The sequence below is a fragment of the Eleutherodactylus coqui genome, chromosome 12 (assembly GCF_035609145.1).
Source record: "Eleutherodactylus coqui strain aEleCoq1 chromosome 12, aEleCoq1.hap1, whole genome shotgun sequence".
NCBI lineage: Eukaryota > Metazoa > Chordata > Amphibia > Anura > Eleutherodactylidae > Eleutherodactylus > Eleutherodactylus coqui.
The window spans coordinates 65137241-65155717 of NC_089848.1; the positions used below are offsets into that span (position 1 = coordinate 65137241).

Genomic DNA, 18477 nt, shown 5'->3' on the forward strand with positions numbered 1-18477 from the left:
AGCCACTTCCGGCGTCATCTGAAAGGGTCTCCCCACGACCCATGTATAGAGTGCTCCCACCTCCCGCCAAAGAGGACAGATCAATAGACATGACCACCACATATGTACAAAGGTACCTCTTTCCGATTGGCATCTCCAGCATGAGTCCGAGTACTGGGGGTAAATTCTGGCAAGTCTCTCGGGTGTTCTGTACCATCTGATCAGGATCTTGTAATTCAGTTCTTGTGCTCTACTGGATATACTCAATTTGTGTGTAAGGATGAACGTTTTCCTCCATGCCGCCTCCTGGGGTGAGTAGCCCAAATCCTTTGCCCATTCCTTTTCTAATCCCGCTCTCCTGTGTATCCTTTCCCACCATGAATTGGTATAAGTTGGACGTGCTTCCCTTTGTGGTTGAGTTAAGGATATATAAACTTTCAAAGGGCGTTGGGTTGGCCCCTAATAGCTGAATTCCTCCCAGCGATGTTATGTAATGGCCTAGCTGCATATACTGGTACCATGCTCCGGTCGGGGACCCTCTCCCCTCCAAGATCTCTTCTAATGTTTTCATGCTACCCTCCTTAGTGATATCTCTCACCCTGGGGATGTCTACTGATTGTCCCTCTTTCAGCATATTGACTAGTGGAGAGCCCTTGAAGAATGTTGGGATGTCCTTGTTACCCACTAGCGGCGTTAATGGGCCCGGTCTCCTGATCAGTCCCGTCTTCGTGGCCCATCCTATCCAAGCTGAAAATATCCCTTCTGTGAATGGGGATAGGCCAGCGTCTTTGTATTTCCTCTTTCCCGGGATCCATATTAGACCGGTCACACAGTGGTGAGCTGCTTCCCGCTCTATAGTCACCCATCGTTTGTGTGATCTATCTTGTGTTAGCTCTAATATGCGTCTGGTCAGCCTCGCCCTGTAATATAAGGCCATGTTTGGGATCCCCATGCCCCCTTTTTTCCTTGTGTCCCGTGAGGGCTCTCCAGTTCCGTCTGGGTCTCCCTGAACCCCAGATGAATCTCATTATCAGTCCAGATGAATCTCATTATCAGTTTCCTGACTCTGTTTAGGAATGTCGCCGGGAGAAAAATTGGTAACGTCTGCATGACATATAGCAGTCTAGGGAGGACATTCATTTTTACAGAACTTATCCTGCCGAACCAAGTTAGAGGTGCCGTTCGCCACCTGTCTAAGTCTTTTTCAATTTTTGCCAGTAGTGGTTGGTGGTTTTTTAGGAAGAGATCTTCTGGCTTTGGTGTGATATTTATACCTAGGCATTTGATTCCTTCCTTCTTCCATTTAAACGGGAAAGCCGCCCGCAAGGCTCTCTCCTCTTGTTCAGGTATGCTGACATTTAGGATTTCTGACTTATTTACATTAACTTTAAAGTTGGAGAGTCGACCAAATTTCCGGAATTCATCAAGTACGTTGGGGAGGGCCACCCTTGGGTTTGATAGATATATTAGGAGGTCGCCGGCGTATAGTGCAATCTTCTGCTCGTTTTTAGCTATCTGTACCCCTCTGATGCTGGGATTTGCTCCGAGGGCATTTGCCAATGTCTCCATCACTGGGATATATAGAAAAGGGGACAGTGGGCAGCCCTGTCTCGTTCCATTTCCTATTTGTACCTGTTGTGAGAGTTTACCATTAACCCGAATTCTCGCCGATGGATTGTTATATAGTGCCATAATCCACCCTAACAATCTTGGGCCTAGTCCGATCTGCTTCAACACCGTTTCCAGAAAACTCCATTCCACTCTGTCGAACGCTTTTTCAGCGTCGACTGACAACAGGCACAAGGGGTCTTTAGACTTAATGGCCCTTGAGACCAGGGCTATAGATCTTATGGTGTTGTCTCCTGCTTCCCTTCCCGGCACAAAGCCCACCTGATCTCCATGGATCAGGGTTGGGATATGATTTTGAAGGCGTCCTGCTATTAATTTAGAGAATAGTTTGGTGTCGATGTTTAATAAGGAGATCGGTCTATAGCTTCCGCAACATGTTATGTCTTTGCCCGGTTTGGGGATGACCGTAATGATTGCTTGCAACGCTTGTGCCGGGAAGGGACAGGTTCTCGAGACTGAATTGAACGTTTCCAGCATCAGAGGGGCCAAACGATCCATGCAGATCTTATAGAAACGTGGCGAAAAGCCATCTGGGCCTGGACTCTTCCCTATTTTTAGTGAAGTTATTGCTTCTTTCAGCTCCTCAAGGGTGAAGTCCTGTTCTAGTGCTTGTGCATCCTCTCTCGGTATGTGCGTGTGGGTATGTTCGGCCACATATGTGTCCCTATCCCTTTCTAGTTCTCCTACGGATTCCTCGGGCTGTTTCCTGAGGTTGTATAATTCCTGGTAGTACCCCTGGAAACTCTCGAGGATCTCCGTATTGCTATGGACTATTCCCTTTCCCAGTTTATGTACCTCGAAGACATATGTTTGGAGGGTTCTGGGATTTAGCGCCCTAGCTAGGCCTTTACCACTTTTGTCCCCGTACTCATAATGCCAACCTTTTGTTTTGTTTCTTTGGCATAGTGAGGCCTGATCTAGAATGCGCAGTATGTTAATTCTAGTTGATATTTCTGCTGCGGTGTCGTCTGATGGTGTTGTTTTGTTGTTTGTCTCCAGACTATTTAGTTGGGCAAGGAGCCCCTCCAACTTGGCCGTCCTCAATTTTTTAAGACGTGCCCCATGGGAAATGCAGATTCCTCTGATGACACATTTGAGGGCTTCCCATTTCAGTGGGGCAGATGTGGTGTCAGTTTTGTGAACGTCCACGAATGTGTCGATAGCCTGCTGTATGTCCTGCAGGCAGGCCCCGTCCTCTAGCAGGTTATCATTAAGTCGCCAGGATGGACTCAAGTCACCCACCTGCCTCCTACGTAGTGATCCCCAGACCGGAGCATGGTCAGACCAAATAAAGGAACCCATGGTTGAGGTCGGTGTTCTATCTAGCAATTTATGGGATATAAATAGGTAGTCTAACCTATGGTAGCTATTGTGGGCTAGAGAGTGGAAACTGAAGTCCTTCTCTCCTGGGTGCAGGACCCTCCATAGATCTATCAATTTAAGGTTGGCTACTTCTGATCTGATTTTGTGTAGTGCTGATGGGGAGATCCCCGACTTACCCCCGGAGGTGTCTCTGGTTGGATCCATTGCCAGATTAAAGTCTCCACCGAGAATGATAGGAGATCCACCCGCAAAGTTCACCAAGGCTCCCAGTACTCGGACTCCAAAACGTTTCTGCTCCTGATTTGGAAAATAAACCTTCGCCAACGTTAGAATTTCATTGTCTACTTGGATTTTAAGAAATATGGATCTCCCCTTTTTGTCTATCTCCATTTCTAATAGTTTATGGGGTAAACGTTTGTGAATCGCTATGGATGTGCCGCCCGCCTTTTTATCTGGATGTGGACTATGATACCATGTCATGTAGTGTCTATATTTACAGTTGGGTAGTTTTGATTCCTGGAAATGCGTCTCCTGGAAGAAGACGATCAGGGTCCCTTTGCGGTGCAGGTGGTCCACGATCTGTCCTCTTTTTTTGGTGGGCCCATTCAAACCCCTGGCGTTGAAAGTACAAAAGGTAATGTTATCCACCTACCACTTGATATAAGATGATGACTATTTGAGGCCGGAAGGTCAAGGGTGGACCGGTCAGTATAGGGAGGGGGAGAAGGTGTAAAGAGTTTAGGCATGGGTGGCTATGCCCTAGTGAGAAAGAGAAAGACTTAGTAAGTAAAGGCCCAAAAGGCAGGGCCTTGCGCAGAGTACAGCTGCTGCGTGTGTAGTCAGGGGGAACTACTGGTCAGTAAGAACCAGTGTTCACATAAAATGCGAATGGTTGCCCTGTGTGAGGAACGCGGAGGCACCGGTCAGGACAGGCTTGGGCCCCCCCCCCCCCCCTCCCCCCCCACACACACACACACACACAACACGACCCCTTTCAGGTTGCTACCGGCCCCTGTCTGGGGCCTTGGATTAAAGCACCAGAGGCACCAATCAGTATAACAAGAACAGAGCTAATAACTAAAATCTGTTTTCAAACGTAGGTGAGTTTAGGTCATTCCCCGCCCGTGTGTAAGGCAGAATGTCCGCTTTGAGTTACACAGGGTGAATTCCCGCATGTTTCAGGGGGCCAGCGGAGATCCACTGTTGGTCAGTCTCTTATGTCGACTCTCGCTGGGGGTTATGTTTCATGGCGGGGTAGTTACTCTGAGGTTCCAAGTGTTTCGTCAGGGAAGCATGTATTTGGCCTTAAGGAGACAATTGTCTTTCCGCGATGTACTGAGGTAGGTTCAGGAATTTTTGGGTGAGGGCTTCTCTCGTCCTGTTCTGGGCCGCACTGTCTGCCATTGTTCTTGGGCTGTGGGGGCTAGGACAGTGGGTACTGTGGGCCAGTCGGGTATTGCCACCATAGGCAGTTGGAGAGTACCTAAGAAGTTGGGGAGGTCACCTGCTGACCGGAACACTGCTGTTTTCCCATCTTTGTTGGCAGTTAGTGAGAAAGGGAATCCCCATCTGTATGGGATCCCCTTGGCTTTCAGGGTAGTCAGCAGGGGTCTGAGGGCTCCTCTCATTCGTAATGTATGGCGAGCAAGGTCTTGTAGGAGGATGATAGGCTTTCCCTCGTGTTGTAGGTCTCCCTTCTCTCTGGCCTTTCGTAAGATTGCATCTTTATCTCTGAAAAAATGTATTCTGCAAATAATGTCCCTTGGTCTATTTGGGTCCGTTGCTCTAGGGCCGAGGGCCCTGTGGATGTGATCAATTTCAATGCGTTCGTCCGATTTACGGTTTAGTAACTGTTGGAAGAAGGACTGAGCCCACGTTTCGAGGTGTTGCCCCTCCACTTCCTCCGGTAGGCCTCGGATTCGTAAGTTATTCCGCCTATTTCTATTTTCTAGGTCATCTAAATGCATTACGATGCCAGATATTTAGTCTGCCTGCGCCTGGATTGCTTGCCTGTGTGTTTCTAAGATGGCTGCTGTGTCTTCCTGTACTTCCTCCACTTGTAGTATGCGATGACCCAGATGTTGCATGTCCTGGTGGATGCTTTCTAAGGCTTTCTTATTAGATGCTTCTAGTCTCTGAAAAAATTGGTTGAGGTCAGTTTTTGTGGGGATGTCCATTATGCGGCTCTTCCAGGCCTCCTCATTTATATTGTGTGGGGAGCCCCTTCCTTCCTTATGTGGTGGGCTACTTGTTGGGCTTGATGTTTGTGAGGGAGACCAGTGGGGACTACAACCCCCATCAACTATGGGTGTCTGGGCTGTGTGCAGTGGAGAGCTGTCCTGTTTGCAGGGGCTGCTGCTGGGAGTACTCACTGCGCCCTCCGGTGTTCGGTCTCCCTCCTTCTGGATTAGTTTTCTTCCTCTGTATGGCTGGGAGCTTCCTTCCCCCGTTGGTGAGCTTGTGCCTGGCTTATTCCGGCTGCTCTTCCTCTCCTCCGGTCCTCCGGTGTGCTGTGCCGGCTCAGCGCCGTCCTGGGGCTCCTGTGACTCGTGTCTCGCGGGAGCCGGCGCCATCTTGCCTCCGCCGGCGGTCTCTCCTCTGCCGCTGAGAAAGCGCTCCAGGGTGCCTCCACGGCTCATCGGGGTGCAGGACTGCGAGTGCGGGAGCTTCTTCTTGCCCATGGGATGTCGGGAGGTCACCTTTTTCGGCTCAATGGTGCCTCTGAGCGCTGATTAAGGTGAGGGACGCGGGAGCTCGCCTGAGAAGCGACCTATCCCGCCATCTGCTAGCCACGCCTCCTTTCTTCTTTTTTTAAAAGATGGCTATCACTCCGTCACTTCACAATTTACACTGTGCAGTTGTAGTCTGAGCCACTTCATGCTACTCAACGATTGGCCAGCATTGCTCATGTAAAAAGCTCCAATCATATCAGCCTATAGGGTCTTGGATTACCGATGTACCACCAGTGCCCATGTGCATTGGGTAGTCTGGGAGGAAGCGGTAAGGCCATGTTGGAAGACCTAAGAGGAATCCGGCAACAGGTAGAATGTTAAAAAGAGCAGCAAGTAGTAATCCTCCCCCACCAACCCCTTTGGTCCGAGGACTAGAGTGATGCTTTAAATGGGCATTCCCATCTGACGTGTATGGCCTGGACACATGGCTCTGTCTAAACCTGCCGATTTATTACGATCACTGATCTGTTTTTCCATACGTTACGTTTGCTGTTTGCTTTCTTAGCTTGGTTCTGTGTCTTCTGTTATATTTAATGTCTTAAACCCAGAAGAGCGTGCCAAGGCTTTCTGCTGCCAGCTACCGAGCTGCAGATGTTGTTCATTTGAAGACATTCCTTCATTGTATCTGCGGAGCCTGAAGGGTTGTTTTATTTGGGCTCTTGTACACATTTTTGATGTGCATTGATATGAAAAGACAGACATAAGAAAGACTAATGGCAAAATTGTGAGGAATGGGGCATAGTGTGCTCTCTAAAGTGCGGCAAAACCGACTTATAATGATGTACATTCTTGCCTTACCGTTTTTTCCTAGAAACCTGCAAAAAAGCTGCAGCCTGATGGGTTTGAGTCAAGGGATTTCAAAGTGTGTCTGGGTTTTTTTTTTCCCCTTAAAGGTTGTACTACCCCTTTAAAGTACAAATGACTCTACAATATTTTGCCTATCTTCTGACTTCATTGAGAGGGTGACCGCTAGCGTTCTTGCTTCCTCTTGACCGTGGGCTGGACTTGGATCAAAAAATCGATGCATTTTATTGTTGTAAATGCTTGGGTAGACTTTTTTAATTTCCTTTTATTATCTCTCATTAGGCAACTAGCTGTACGCTGCGGGAAGATGCTGACTACAGAGCGAGGAGCTGTGGAGGAATGGTTGTCAGAGTTTAAGGTAGTTATGTTTAAAATCTAAGTCTTCTTGAACTTACATTGTAGATGATGGTGACGATCGACTGCATCTTGTTTCGCTGTAATTATTTACGTTCCTTTCATACATATTAAAATATTTTAGGTAAATTTTGTGTGTTCAGACAGGATTTGGGTGGTCTCACATCTGCGGTGGAGGTTCTGTCACTGATCCTGCTCAAGATACCGAAAGAGAAAGCACTGCATGCAACGCTTTTACTTCAATCTAAAAGCTGGACATTTTAGTCAATGGGGTCCGTTAAGCGCTGTTCTGTTCCGCTCTGAGACGGAGCCTTTCAGCCACGGGGATTCCCTTCCTGCTCCCAAATGGAGTAGGAAAGCAGAACCTGGACGCAGATGTGAAACCTCCTTTTGTCTTCCATAAGCTCACAGGCTAAAGGTTCATTTAAACACAACGATTATCACTCAAAAGCCATCTTTTGAGCAATAATCGTTGGGTGTAAATGTGCCCATCTCTCACTTTACTGCAGAACGATCTTCAGTTCGGCATGAAATCCATCGTTTGCCAGAACAGCTGATAAGCAGGACCGCACGCTGTGTTCTGGCAGGGGAGAGCTGATTACAGCTGATTGCATTCTCTAAGCTGTTCTCAGCTGTCAGCCCTGCTGCAGAACAATGGGAATAATCGGGGAACAGCAGGTGGTCTGTTTCCTGAATACAGCTCACATGCTACTAATTGGTACTAATAGGCATTAGAACCAAGTAGTAGTTTATGCAAAATGATTGCTTAAAAGCCATCTTTTGAGGGATCAACCTGTGTGTGTGTGTGTGTGTGTGTGTGTGTGTGTGTGTGTGTGCGCCTTAACGGTTTTAGATTCATGATCTTCATTCTGCTGTTTTACAATGAAAAATCATTAAGGCTACGTTTTCTATGTTCCTATCTAGCGGTCTGGTCAGTCATGCGACTATATAGATCGCCAATATTACAAACCTATATTTTTATAACAGTGTTTCCTGAGATTTTATTTCCCTCTGAGGAAGAGGGCAACAGTTTAGTGGTGGTAGAATGGTCTATCTGATGGCACCACACTTGGTTGTAACGGTCCAAGCGCATTTTGGCAGGGGAAGATGTCTAGGTACATTTGGGAACTCTGTTGATGTAATTTGTCATCTTCATCTCCTTTTCAGAAGAAAGGTGCAATGGGTTATATGGTACAGAGACTTTATATTGTGAGAGGAAGTGTCTGCATGTAATCGCAAGCACTTCCCATTGTTTGGAGTACTTATGGCTTCCCCTGCACCCGCACTAGCTGAGGTGGACCATATACATGAGTTGTCCCATGACTCCCCTATAAACATCCATGCACAGATCAACCAGGCATGCATGTCTACTTCAATAGATAGTGGATGATAAGCTGCTGGTAAACCCAGAAAATGCCAAAAAAGTCAACTCCTTTAATACCTGTGTTTAGAGATGAGCAAATTTTACAATAGTTTGGTTTGGCCACTTCGACAAATTTCATCAGAAAGTTGTTTGGCCAGATTGGTTTGAACCCAATTGGAAGTTCATAAAAGCCCCAACGACTAGTTTTTGAACACTTAAGAGTTTGGTAGTTCTTCAATGGATGTGGCTCAGTGTTTAGTACTGATTCCTTGCAGCGCTGGGGTACTGGGTTCAGGTCTCTATGTGAAACTCAATGCAGATGTTGCCTTTAGTCACATTCGAACCTGGGACTCTAGCATTGCAAGGCAACAATGTTAACCAATAAACCACCATACTTCCTTCTTCCTCTTCCCTCCTCCGGAGGAGAGGGGGGGAAAAAGCACACAGGGAGAACATAAGGACTGTATACAGATATTGTGCTTGGTCAGATTTGAACCTAGGACTCCAGCACTGCATGCAATATTCTTAAAGGGGTTCTGTCACTAAAAAAGAAAAATTCTATACTTCTCTATTCCTCCCCCATCAATCTACTTACCAGATCTTCACCTCCCTTATCTTCTCCTGTCTCCTGCAGTCCAGGGGGTCACTTCACCTCCAGCTGCCTGATTCTTCTCCTTCCTGTGAGGTTACGTACATTAGGTTGGCAGTCTTCTGCCTGCCAACCAATGAACGTTACGTCACAGCTCACAGGTCAGCATGGGAACTGCCTATCTTCAGAGATTGTTCAAGAGAGCTATCTCTGATTACAATTCCTTCCTAGGCAGTGAAGCTACAGCACAGGGATGTGACCTTCACTGACCCAGCTGGAAGGAATTTGATATATGCAGCCCTCATAACAAGCTGGGCCCAGCCTGCAGTGAGCTGACCTGGGGCACTAGAGAGGCTCAACCAGGAGATGATGTGATAAGGAGACAGACAGGGAAGCAATAGGTACGTTTAGATAATTATTATATATATATATATATATTTTTTTTTTTTAATGACCAAACCCATTTAACCACTGAACCGCTAGGCTGATTCTTTCTCCTTCCTTTATTGTACTCCAGAGGAGAAGAAAAAAAACCCACAAACTCGGAGAGAACATAACCCATACAGATGATTACCTTGGTCAGATTTGAACCTTAGGACCCCAGCGCTGCAAGGCAACAGTGCTAACAACTGAGCCACATCCTTTGAAGAACTCCTCCCTCCAAACACATTTTTAGGAGTTTTTATGACCCTTTTTGTTCGGCAGAAATGAGTGGCCTGAGGTTTAGGTACTCGCTGAACTGAATTTTTAGCAAGGTCTGCCCAAAATGGGGCTCTACTAGTTTGGTTCACTCAACACTACCCCAGCTCCATTCTATGGTTCAGCTCTATAATCCAAATTATCCTGTTCTTTTATCTGTAAGTGATCTATTAATGCCGGTATCTATGCTTGCTGTAATGAAATTCTCATCCAGAGCCTTTATGATGGTTACAGGTACATGCAAAGCCACATTAAATTTGCCTTGCAATTTGCTTGAAGAATATAAAAGGCCTTTTCTATGTCGCCTGTGGTGATCTCGAGCGCCTAAAAGCCTGTTTTGCATGAGTTAGTAGAGCGGTAATGTCGACTTACAGGAGACGTTTTGTCTTTAGAGTTTGCCGGAGGCGTCTCTTACAAGTTATGCCGTAAATCTGAAGGAGAAGACCACTTTGGTTTCTGCACTCTATGAAGTCATTCAGGAACCTCAGAGTGAGGTAAGTAGTCAAAGGGCATGGAGATAATCTACGTTTGTTATAAAATGCTGACGTTCTCTCCATGAATATTAGGAATCTGTCACGGAATATTATAAATCAATGCTGGAATTTCATGTAGTGCTCTAATTTTATTAAGTAGGGTACATTAACCCCTTGCCTGACTCCTTCGTCAGGCATGCGTTCGGGAGAAAAAAATTAAAATTGGTCTCCGAAACATGCGACATGCAAGAGCGGCTCCGGCCCAATTGAAATCAATGGGCGATGATCGTGAGCCGCTGCTGTAACAGCTGTGGCAGAGGATTCCTTGACGCCTGCAGGGAGTTCCCTCATCACTGAACACTGTAACAGTGCTGTCACAGTGTTCAGTGATGAGACTCCCCACGGCGTTGATTTTCTGGAAATATAAGCCCTTCCCTGAAAATCATCCCAAAAGTGTGCAAAAAAGGAAAAAAAACATACGGTATATATTATACTAATATTATATTATATTCACTCACACTCTCCGCCGGTACTCGGCGGGATCTCCCAGTTGGCTCCCCGGCGCTTTACTGAAGATTTTTCAGCCAGAAGGGATTTAAATTCCCCTGCCTCCTGAAAGTGCTGCGACCGATTGACTGAGTACTCAGCCAATCACAGGCAGCGCTCAGTCATTCGCTGAACGCTGCCTGTGATTGGTCACAGCCTATATATATATATATATATATATATATATATATATATATATATATATATATATATATATATATATATATATATATATATATATATATATATATATATATATATATATATATATAATAAATTTTTTTTCTTTTCTGAAAAGATAAGGGGGCAACAAGACTGAGGGAGGCGGGGGGAGGGAGGGTAAAACAGGAATGTAAGTGTGTCCATCCGTATCCCGCTGTTTAAGAAAAAAAAAGTAGAAATCTCGAAGTATTATTTAAATCCTCTACTTTCATTTACATAGCATTAGGACATATTATAGCTATGAAAATTGATGAACTGAAGCTTTCATGAGCCATGCCCTGTAGTAGTAATTGAGAAAAATGTGTAAAAGTCTTGGGCAGGTGTTGAAAAAATCTGCAAAGTAAGAATGCTGTAAGAAATGTAAGTATTCGTAGTAAACTTTTGTCAATTAACAAAATGAAAAGTGAATGCACAAGAGAAAAATCTCTATCAAATTGATTTGGTGTGAACACCTTTTTTGCCTTCAAAACCGCAGCGATCAATTCTTCTAGGTGTACTAGCACAAAGTCCGCTTTTTTTTTTTCTTTTCTTTTTTGCTTATGTAGTCAGAAATGATTACCGTATATACCGGCGTATAAGGCGACAGGGCGTATAAGACGACCCCCCAACTTTCACCTTATACGCCGGTAATACAGTGGAGGAAAAAAAAATCATTACTCACCTCCCCTGGCGTTCTGTCGCGCTCCGGCAGGATGTCGCTCGCTCCTCGTCCCCGGCGCAGCATTGCTTTCTGAAGGCGGGGCTTGAAATCCCCGCCTCCAGAAAGCTAATACACACGCCGTCAGCCAGTTACAGCCATTCAATGACAGCATTGAATGGCTGTGATTGGCTGAAGGCGCACGTGGCTTCAGCCAATCACACTATTCAATGACATCATTGAATGGGTGTGATTGGCTGAAGCCACGTGCGCCTTCAGCCAATCACAGCCATTCAATGCTGTCATTGAATGGCTGTAACTGGCTGACGGCGTGTGTATTAGCTTTCTGGAGGCGGGGATTTCAAGCCCCGCATTCAGAAAGCAATGCTGCGCCGGGGACGAGGAGCGAGCGACATCCTGCCGGAGCGCGACAGAACGCCGGGGGAGGTGAGTAATGATTTTTTTTTTTTTTTTTACACTTTTTTTTTGGTATTACCGGCGTATAAGACGACCCCCGACTTCAGAGCAGATTTTTCGGGCTTCAAAAGTCGTCTTATACGCCGGTATATACGGTAACCATTTCTACCAAACAGGTGGTAATGATCAGCAATTTCATATGTAGGTTGAAACAGTCATAAATTGAAACAGCTATGTAGGAGGCTTAAAACTGGCTGAGGAACCATAAACTCTGCTACAAAGATGAGGTTGTGGAAGACCGTTTCATGTTAAGTTCATACACCATGATAAGACTGAGCACAGCAACAAGACACAAGTTTATACTGTATCAGCAAGGTCTCTCTCTGGCAAGGGTTTCAAAGCAGACTGGGACTTCAAGATGCGCTGTTCAAGCTCTTTTTGAAGGGGCACAAAGAAACAGACAACTTTTGAGGACCATAGACTTAGTGGTCAGCCAAGGAAAGTTAACAGCAGATGAAAGACTCATGCTTGCTTCCTTTCGAAATCGTAAGATATCCAACAGTGCTATCAGCTTAGTACTGGCAGAAACCAGTGGGACCCAGGTATACATCTACTGTTCGGAAAAGTTTGGTCTTCATGGAAGAATTGTGGCCAAAAAAACCTTACCTTCGATGTAGAAATGAGGCCATTTCAGGACTAGTGGAGGTCCCAGTGGTTGGACCCCCACTGATTAGCTAGCTATCCTCTATATTGTGCATGGGGGATAGTTTTGTGATGGGTATATGCCTTTAATTGCCTACACATCTAAACATTAATTAGAATTATCAGACTTCAGATTAACGTAAACGGAGGGATTTCAAAAGTTCATAGAGAAAATGTATTTCTGGACTCTTTCAGAAATGACTCTCTGCACAAATGTTTTTATCTGTCTAGTTATTAGACAAAGGCCTCATGGGGTGCGGTCATTAAGTTTTAATATTTCTCTCATTATAGAACGATTTATCACCCCACTGGGTAGTTAAGCTTCATAATTATACAGCTAGAACAGTGTGGCTTGTAGCTGGAATAGAGCTTCGTAGGAGAAGAGCTGTTGACCCGTTCCTGACTGAGAACCATTTTAAGCCTTTTCATGGTTAACTCGCAGCCTTTATTTCAGTTTTTAGGGCCCCTTTTACTTGAGCGGATCGGTACAAACGTCTACCTGATAATTTGCCTGCTTGAAGATGTTGTGATCAGCCAGCAAATGCCTGTTGCTAGCCAGTTGGCTCTCTTAAAGAAGCACTAACTTCTCAGACAACTTCTGCTCATCTCCTAGCTTGTGTTGGCCTCATCATTTCTGTAATTTACTTGCATTAAAAATGTTGTTGCTTTACCACTGTAAGTCATGTTTTAAGTGGCTGCCACTAGGGGTCTCCCTTCCAGCTTCTCTGCAATCCACTCTCTGTTGTTGGGTATAGAGCTTCTGTAGTAACCAGGACACAGGGAAGTTTCTTAGCAACAGAGGAAGGAGCTATTTTCACAGGTGGCTCCTGTGCACGCAGAGGCTGCAGGCTGACAGATTTGTAGACACTCTGATAATTCTCACCACAATCTCTGCCTCTTATGCTGTTACAGCGAGTGTGTGTGTGTATGCTACTGTTAGTGGGTTTACTAACCATTTGGCCAGAATATCTCCGAGTGTCTTAAACCTTCTGGGAAAGCATTGGGGCGGGCATTTAAATACTGCCTCCCTGTTGATTGGACCTCTGACAGTGTAATGCAACATGGGAAGTCAGAGCAAGGAAGTGCAGGACAGTGAGTTACTAGCAGAATGGTATAATTGCTACGTGCCCCTTTATGAAAGTGGGTTGCTAACAGCACAAAAATTGTGAAGGCCACCTGAAAATCAGAACTTCCAGACGTGAAACAGATTGCAAATAAGGTGAATAACCTGGTGTGTATTAGAACAGTACACTTTAATGTATGCATGAAAATGCTTACTTGTCAGCAGCACATCTTTCCACCCTCCAATCCTTCATCGCCATACCAGCGATCTTCTGCTGCATGTAAAATCCCGGCCAGCTGAGCACAAACTGAATGGACAGCATAAAAGTCAATGTGGTCTGTTCTGTTCTGTTCATCATAATACTCAGTCCAAAATTGCTGCCAAGAAGATGGCCATAGTGTGAAAGTTTTCCCCAAGTTTTCCGGTCACACAGGGCGGATTCAGACGGAAATGTTGTGGTTTGGCCGTAGCAAAAACCGCAACATTTCCGCCAGGAGAATTGCCACCGCGGCTTTGAAGCGGCCCGGCCGCTCGCTCTTCCGCTGTGGCCGGCACTCCCATAGAGAAGAGCGCGGCCGCAGTGGAAAAAAAAAAATAGACCTGTTGCGTTCGGCAAATCTGCGCCGCAGCAGCGACTACTGCTGGCTTAACCACAGCGGATTTGAGGGACAATTGTTGCGTGTAAATGGGCCTTAAGTATTCTACACCATTTTCTACATGTATCCCTTTTTGTTCTGAAGGTTTTCAGGGTGGTCCTAACTTTTGAATCCCCTTTATACTGTAATAAATTGGGGTTTCCTAATAGTAGACTCGCTGATGAGTGAAATGCTGGTGAAGCATGTGTTCAGGGCTGGGCCGGCCCCCAGGCTGGTTCCCCCACTAGATGTTTAGGGCCCAGAGCTCTTTCTAGCCCTCATGGGATGTGCAGTAAAGTTGTCATTCTTCATTTTCTCTGCTGCTTCCCTCTGCTTCATAAGTGGCTTATTTAGTAGTGTGGGGCACAGATAAAGCGGCGGAGAATGCAAATTGTAAATCAGGAGGTGACGCAGGACACTCTGTAAGAAACTGATGCCTTCCTGTTATGTCTTTTGAAGACCTCAAGTGGGAAGAACTTTGACTTTTTTTCCCCCCAAAAAACCGCATCACCAAACGGTGTGCCTTTGCGGTCTGTGCCAGTGAAAACTGCAACTGTGGCAAAAACACTTGCGGCATTACTGATGCGGTTTTTACTGCATCCAAACTGCCCCGTGTGAATATACCCTAATGATGGGGTGATTACTCTTGGGCCAGTGTTGTATGCTTGCCCGCAGGCTAAAATTTGCCAGCCGGCCTCTGCATGTGTTTACACATTTGCTTATGTCTAATCTTAAACCAATGCCCGTATGAGTGTGGTTTATTTATTAATTTTTTTATTTTTAACTCCCTTCATTAGACAAATTTGATAAGTGGTATAAAAATTATGCGCTGTAAGGGAAAAAGATTATTCACACTATGGTCTTAACCCTTCAAAAGTAAAGGTGCCTTTAGATTGAACAATTATCATTAAAGAACCGTTCAAACTTACGAAAGTGAACAAGAATCATGTTTTTTTTTTTTTTTTAAAAACTACGAGAATTGTGTGCTGCTCATTCAGTTCAGCGGGGCTTAAAAATCCTCGTTGGCTCGTTCACTTCTCGATGCGTTTAAACACTCCCCGCTCAGTGCTTCATGTAGGAATACGAGAACCGAGCAGTTGTCAACGATCTGCCTGTTTAAACGAACTGGTGATGACGTCATCGGCTCATTCACTCGGGCAAATAGTCATGCAGTTCTTGTGTGTAACGGCCATAAGCCCTGCAGTGTAAGTTCACAGGTTAATGGGCCAGTCCTTATGCATTTAGCTGGGTAACGTGCTCTGTTGTATTCAGCACTAGACCCGTACATTCAGATCCAGTTCATGCCCCACTTCTATAGGGCCAACTGTATGCTGCAGCTTCTTAATAGGGAGCCAAAGTATCTGGAAGGATGATGTGTATATAGTGAAGAAGATAAGCACTTTGTGAATCAGCAGAGCTGGTCTGTTTCCCGGAGTGTAGGTGGAAGCTTCTTTCTATCTCTGCTGCGGCTTGGCAACCCAGCCAGCTCTTATTGAGAATTGTTTATGTTGAATGGCCGGCTTTTCTAGTTTATATATGTGAATTTTTTTTGGCACGTCTTCAAACAGAATGGCAGTAATGGCATCATATAATGTTGTTCCAATGCACTATGCAGAACATATTGTATCACGCCTCTTGTCTTTTTGGTACTTATTGCTAGGAGTAGTCGTAAAATGCTTTGATGTGACAAACTTTTATATATTTGTCAAAATTTCACATGGGAAACATCACAGCAGGCAATTGTAATCTGCAGTTCAGATTCCCAGCCGACGTGCCTAAGTAACTTTTTAGATTCCCAGGAAACTCCAAATCCTTCCTCCAATGAAGTTTGGTGCCGAAGCGTCAGTGTTCTGCTCAAAGATGTTTGACGAGTTGAAATCTATTTGCTATCCCTCCTGTAAAAGTGACAGGTCTTACTGTGTTGGGTTGCTCCTAACCAGGGTACGGGGAGCCCAGTTTAGGAACACTACTCTGGTTTATCCACTTCTAGTGTGAAATAGATAATCGGATTCATTAATGGCCATTTAAAAAAATAAATATATATATATCTCTCTCTCTCTAAATGAAGAAAAAAAACTTGCTAATGCACTTTTAAGAGGCCTGTCTGGTTACTGGAAAACAGGGCCCCCTTAATGCCCCCTACGCTAAAATAAGAGGAGGCGCGGTACTTGGCCGTTTCCTGCGCAGCAATCAGCACTCCAGTCCCGCTCTGGTCCCAGTGTTTGTTGTGACAGGTGATGTCTTTGGCTGCAGTGCTCACCTGACTTCCAGTTAGAGGCTGCCGTATCGTGTTCCCAAACTCCTTGCATGATTGAGCTCAAAATGTGAGAACTGGTGACGCTGCAGCTGTCACCTGACTTCTAGTGATATCTGTCAATGCTGTATCGCAGCGGCAGGGACCAGGTAAGTAGTGCTCCTCTTCTTATTTTAACACAGTGGGCACTAAAGGAGCAATGTTAACCAGTAGCTGGATAGCCCCTTTTTTTAATTTTCAAAATTGCTTGGATTGCACAATTTTGGTCCCTGTCGAGTCGTCCTGGAAGACTCGAGCTCCTGCTGTAAGCTTTGATTTTAAGACCAGACTCCCAGAAGACAGGAAGCTTCTTCTCTCTGCGTTGGTGACGTGTATGAAGGGGCTGGCTGTCCAGCTCAGCTCATTAGTTAAGTGAGCCCCCATTAACGTCTGATTCAGGAACTTGGGGGAAAGTACCATGACCATAAAATTTGGTATATAAAGCCAGTTTGACGACCATATTATGGGGACCTCAGTCAGGAACATCTTATAAACTTATCCCTCCTTCCCAAACCCCCACGCCTTTCCCCAACTTCTACTGAAGCAGGATTAGATTATCATAGAATATTTGACAACTTCAGTTCGGTGGAACCACAGGGGACTTGATGCTGCCAACATACCGGCCCAACGGTGATCCGCTATTGTGTGCATTCTATTGGCTGGTGTTACCTTTTTATCTACTCAGCCATACTTGTAATAATACTGACAACAATATTGCCATGTTTTATTCATGTTGTGCTCTTCAGTTTTACATATCTGGCTCCTTTTCATGAGATTACACTTTTTGTATCCGTTTGCAGTTACTAGAACCTGTCTGCCATCAGCTCTTTGAATTCTATCGCAGCAAAGAGAAGAACCTGAGGATATTTACGCTTCAGTTCCTTCCAGAACTAATATGGTGTTACCTGTCCGTGTCTACCAGCAGGGACCTACAAAGCAGCGGATGCATCGAGGCGCTTCTCCTGAGCATCTACAACCTGGTTAGTGTCTGTTAATTTACGGGTTTTATTATGAAGGGAGAGGGGTTGAGTAGAAACGTTCCCTCTCACCAGCTCTTGCATGTACAGTTTTAAAAATATAAGAAAAATTTTGTAATTCTCCAGCGCAGGAAACCTACCATCATCATCCCCTGCACAGTGCTGGAGGGCTAACACTATTGGAATTAAATCGCTGTAATTCTACTTAAAGGGGAATTCCAGTAATTCAGAGTGAAAGTAATATGATAGCAAATTGCTGAATAATGTGACAACTTGTATTACAGAGCTGCAGAGATATTACTTTACCTGCGGTCTTCCCTCCTAATTGGTTCTCCATTGCTATCCAATGGTTACGACTTGGTGAGACTTGTGCAGTGCCTTCAAATTCTGTAATGCTGATAGTTTGTACAGTTGTGAATGCTCACTTGTCAGTAACTGGGCATTGTGGGAGATTGTAGTTTTTGCACTTCCTGGTGGCCATTTGAAATGTCGAAATTGGAAATGGGCTGGAAAGCAGGTACTGGAGTTTAGTTTGAATTAGATGGACGTTTGGAATAATGGCAATAAGTGGAAATGCTAGTGAAAATTTCTCTCAGCCTCAAATGCCCTTTTTTTCCCCTCCTGTACAGATCCAATATGGTCAAATTTGCTTGGTCAAACTCATTCAAGGGCAGCATAGCAAAGTGTAACATATGTGGAAACTGTAATATATCGAAAAATGGCATAGTGTATAATTACAATGGAAAGCTCAAAAGTTTGCCAGAATTTCCCTTTAAGTGGTTCGCACTCCACCTGCAGCCATTTTTACGAAGCCATCATATCTTTTCCTTCTAGAGAAGGCAGACATTTTCATAGGCCTTCTAACAATGACTGGGAGTATAAGCCAGACATAGACTTGAAGGAATGCTGCCATCCAATAGGTGGCGCTGTAGAGACATGTGTTCAATCTTTGTATTTGCAGTGTTTCCAGAGGAGCAGGTATGGCCTTATAAAGCCGAATGCCAAAGGCTGGGTCGGATTCCGACCGTGAAATCTCGCAG

General features: G+C 45.1%; 1 protein-coding gene across 4 annotated transcripts in view; it reads left to right on the top strand.

Annotated features, from left to right (window-relative positions):
• The window catches only part of HYCC1 (hyccin PI4KA lipid kinase complex subunit 1), a 113982-nt gene that overhangs the window by 41993 nt on the left and 53512 nt on the right, over positions 1–18477 (top strand). For all 4 annotated transcript variants that reach the window (XM_066585273.1, XM_066585278.1, XM_066585274.1 and 1 more), the window contains exons 2-4: positions 6750–6825; positions 9865–9966; positions 17261–17440. In XM_066585273.1, coding sequence (XP_066441370.1) covers positions 6775–6825; positions 9865–9966; positions 17261–17440 — 333 coding nt within the window. In that variant the 5' untranslated portion in view covers positions 6750–6774. The remainder of the gene's footprint in view (positions 1–6749; positions 6826–9864; positions 9967–17260; positions 17441–18477) is intronic.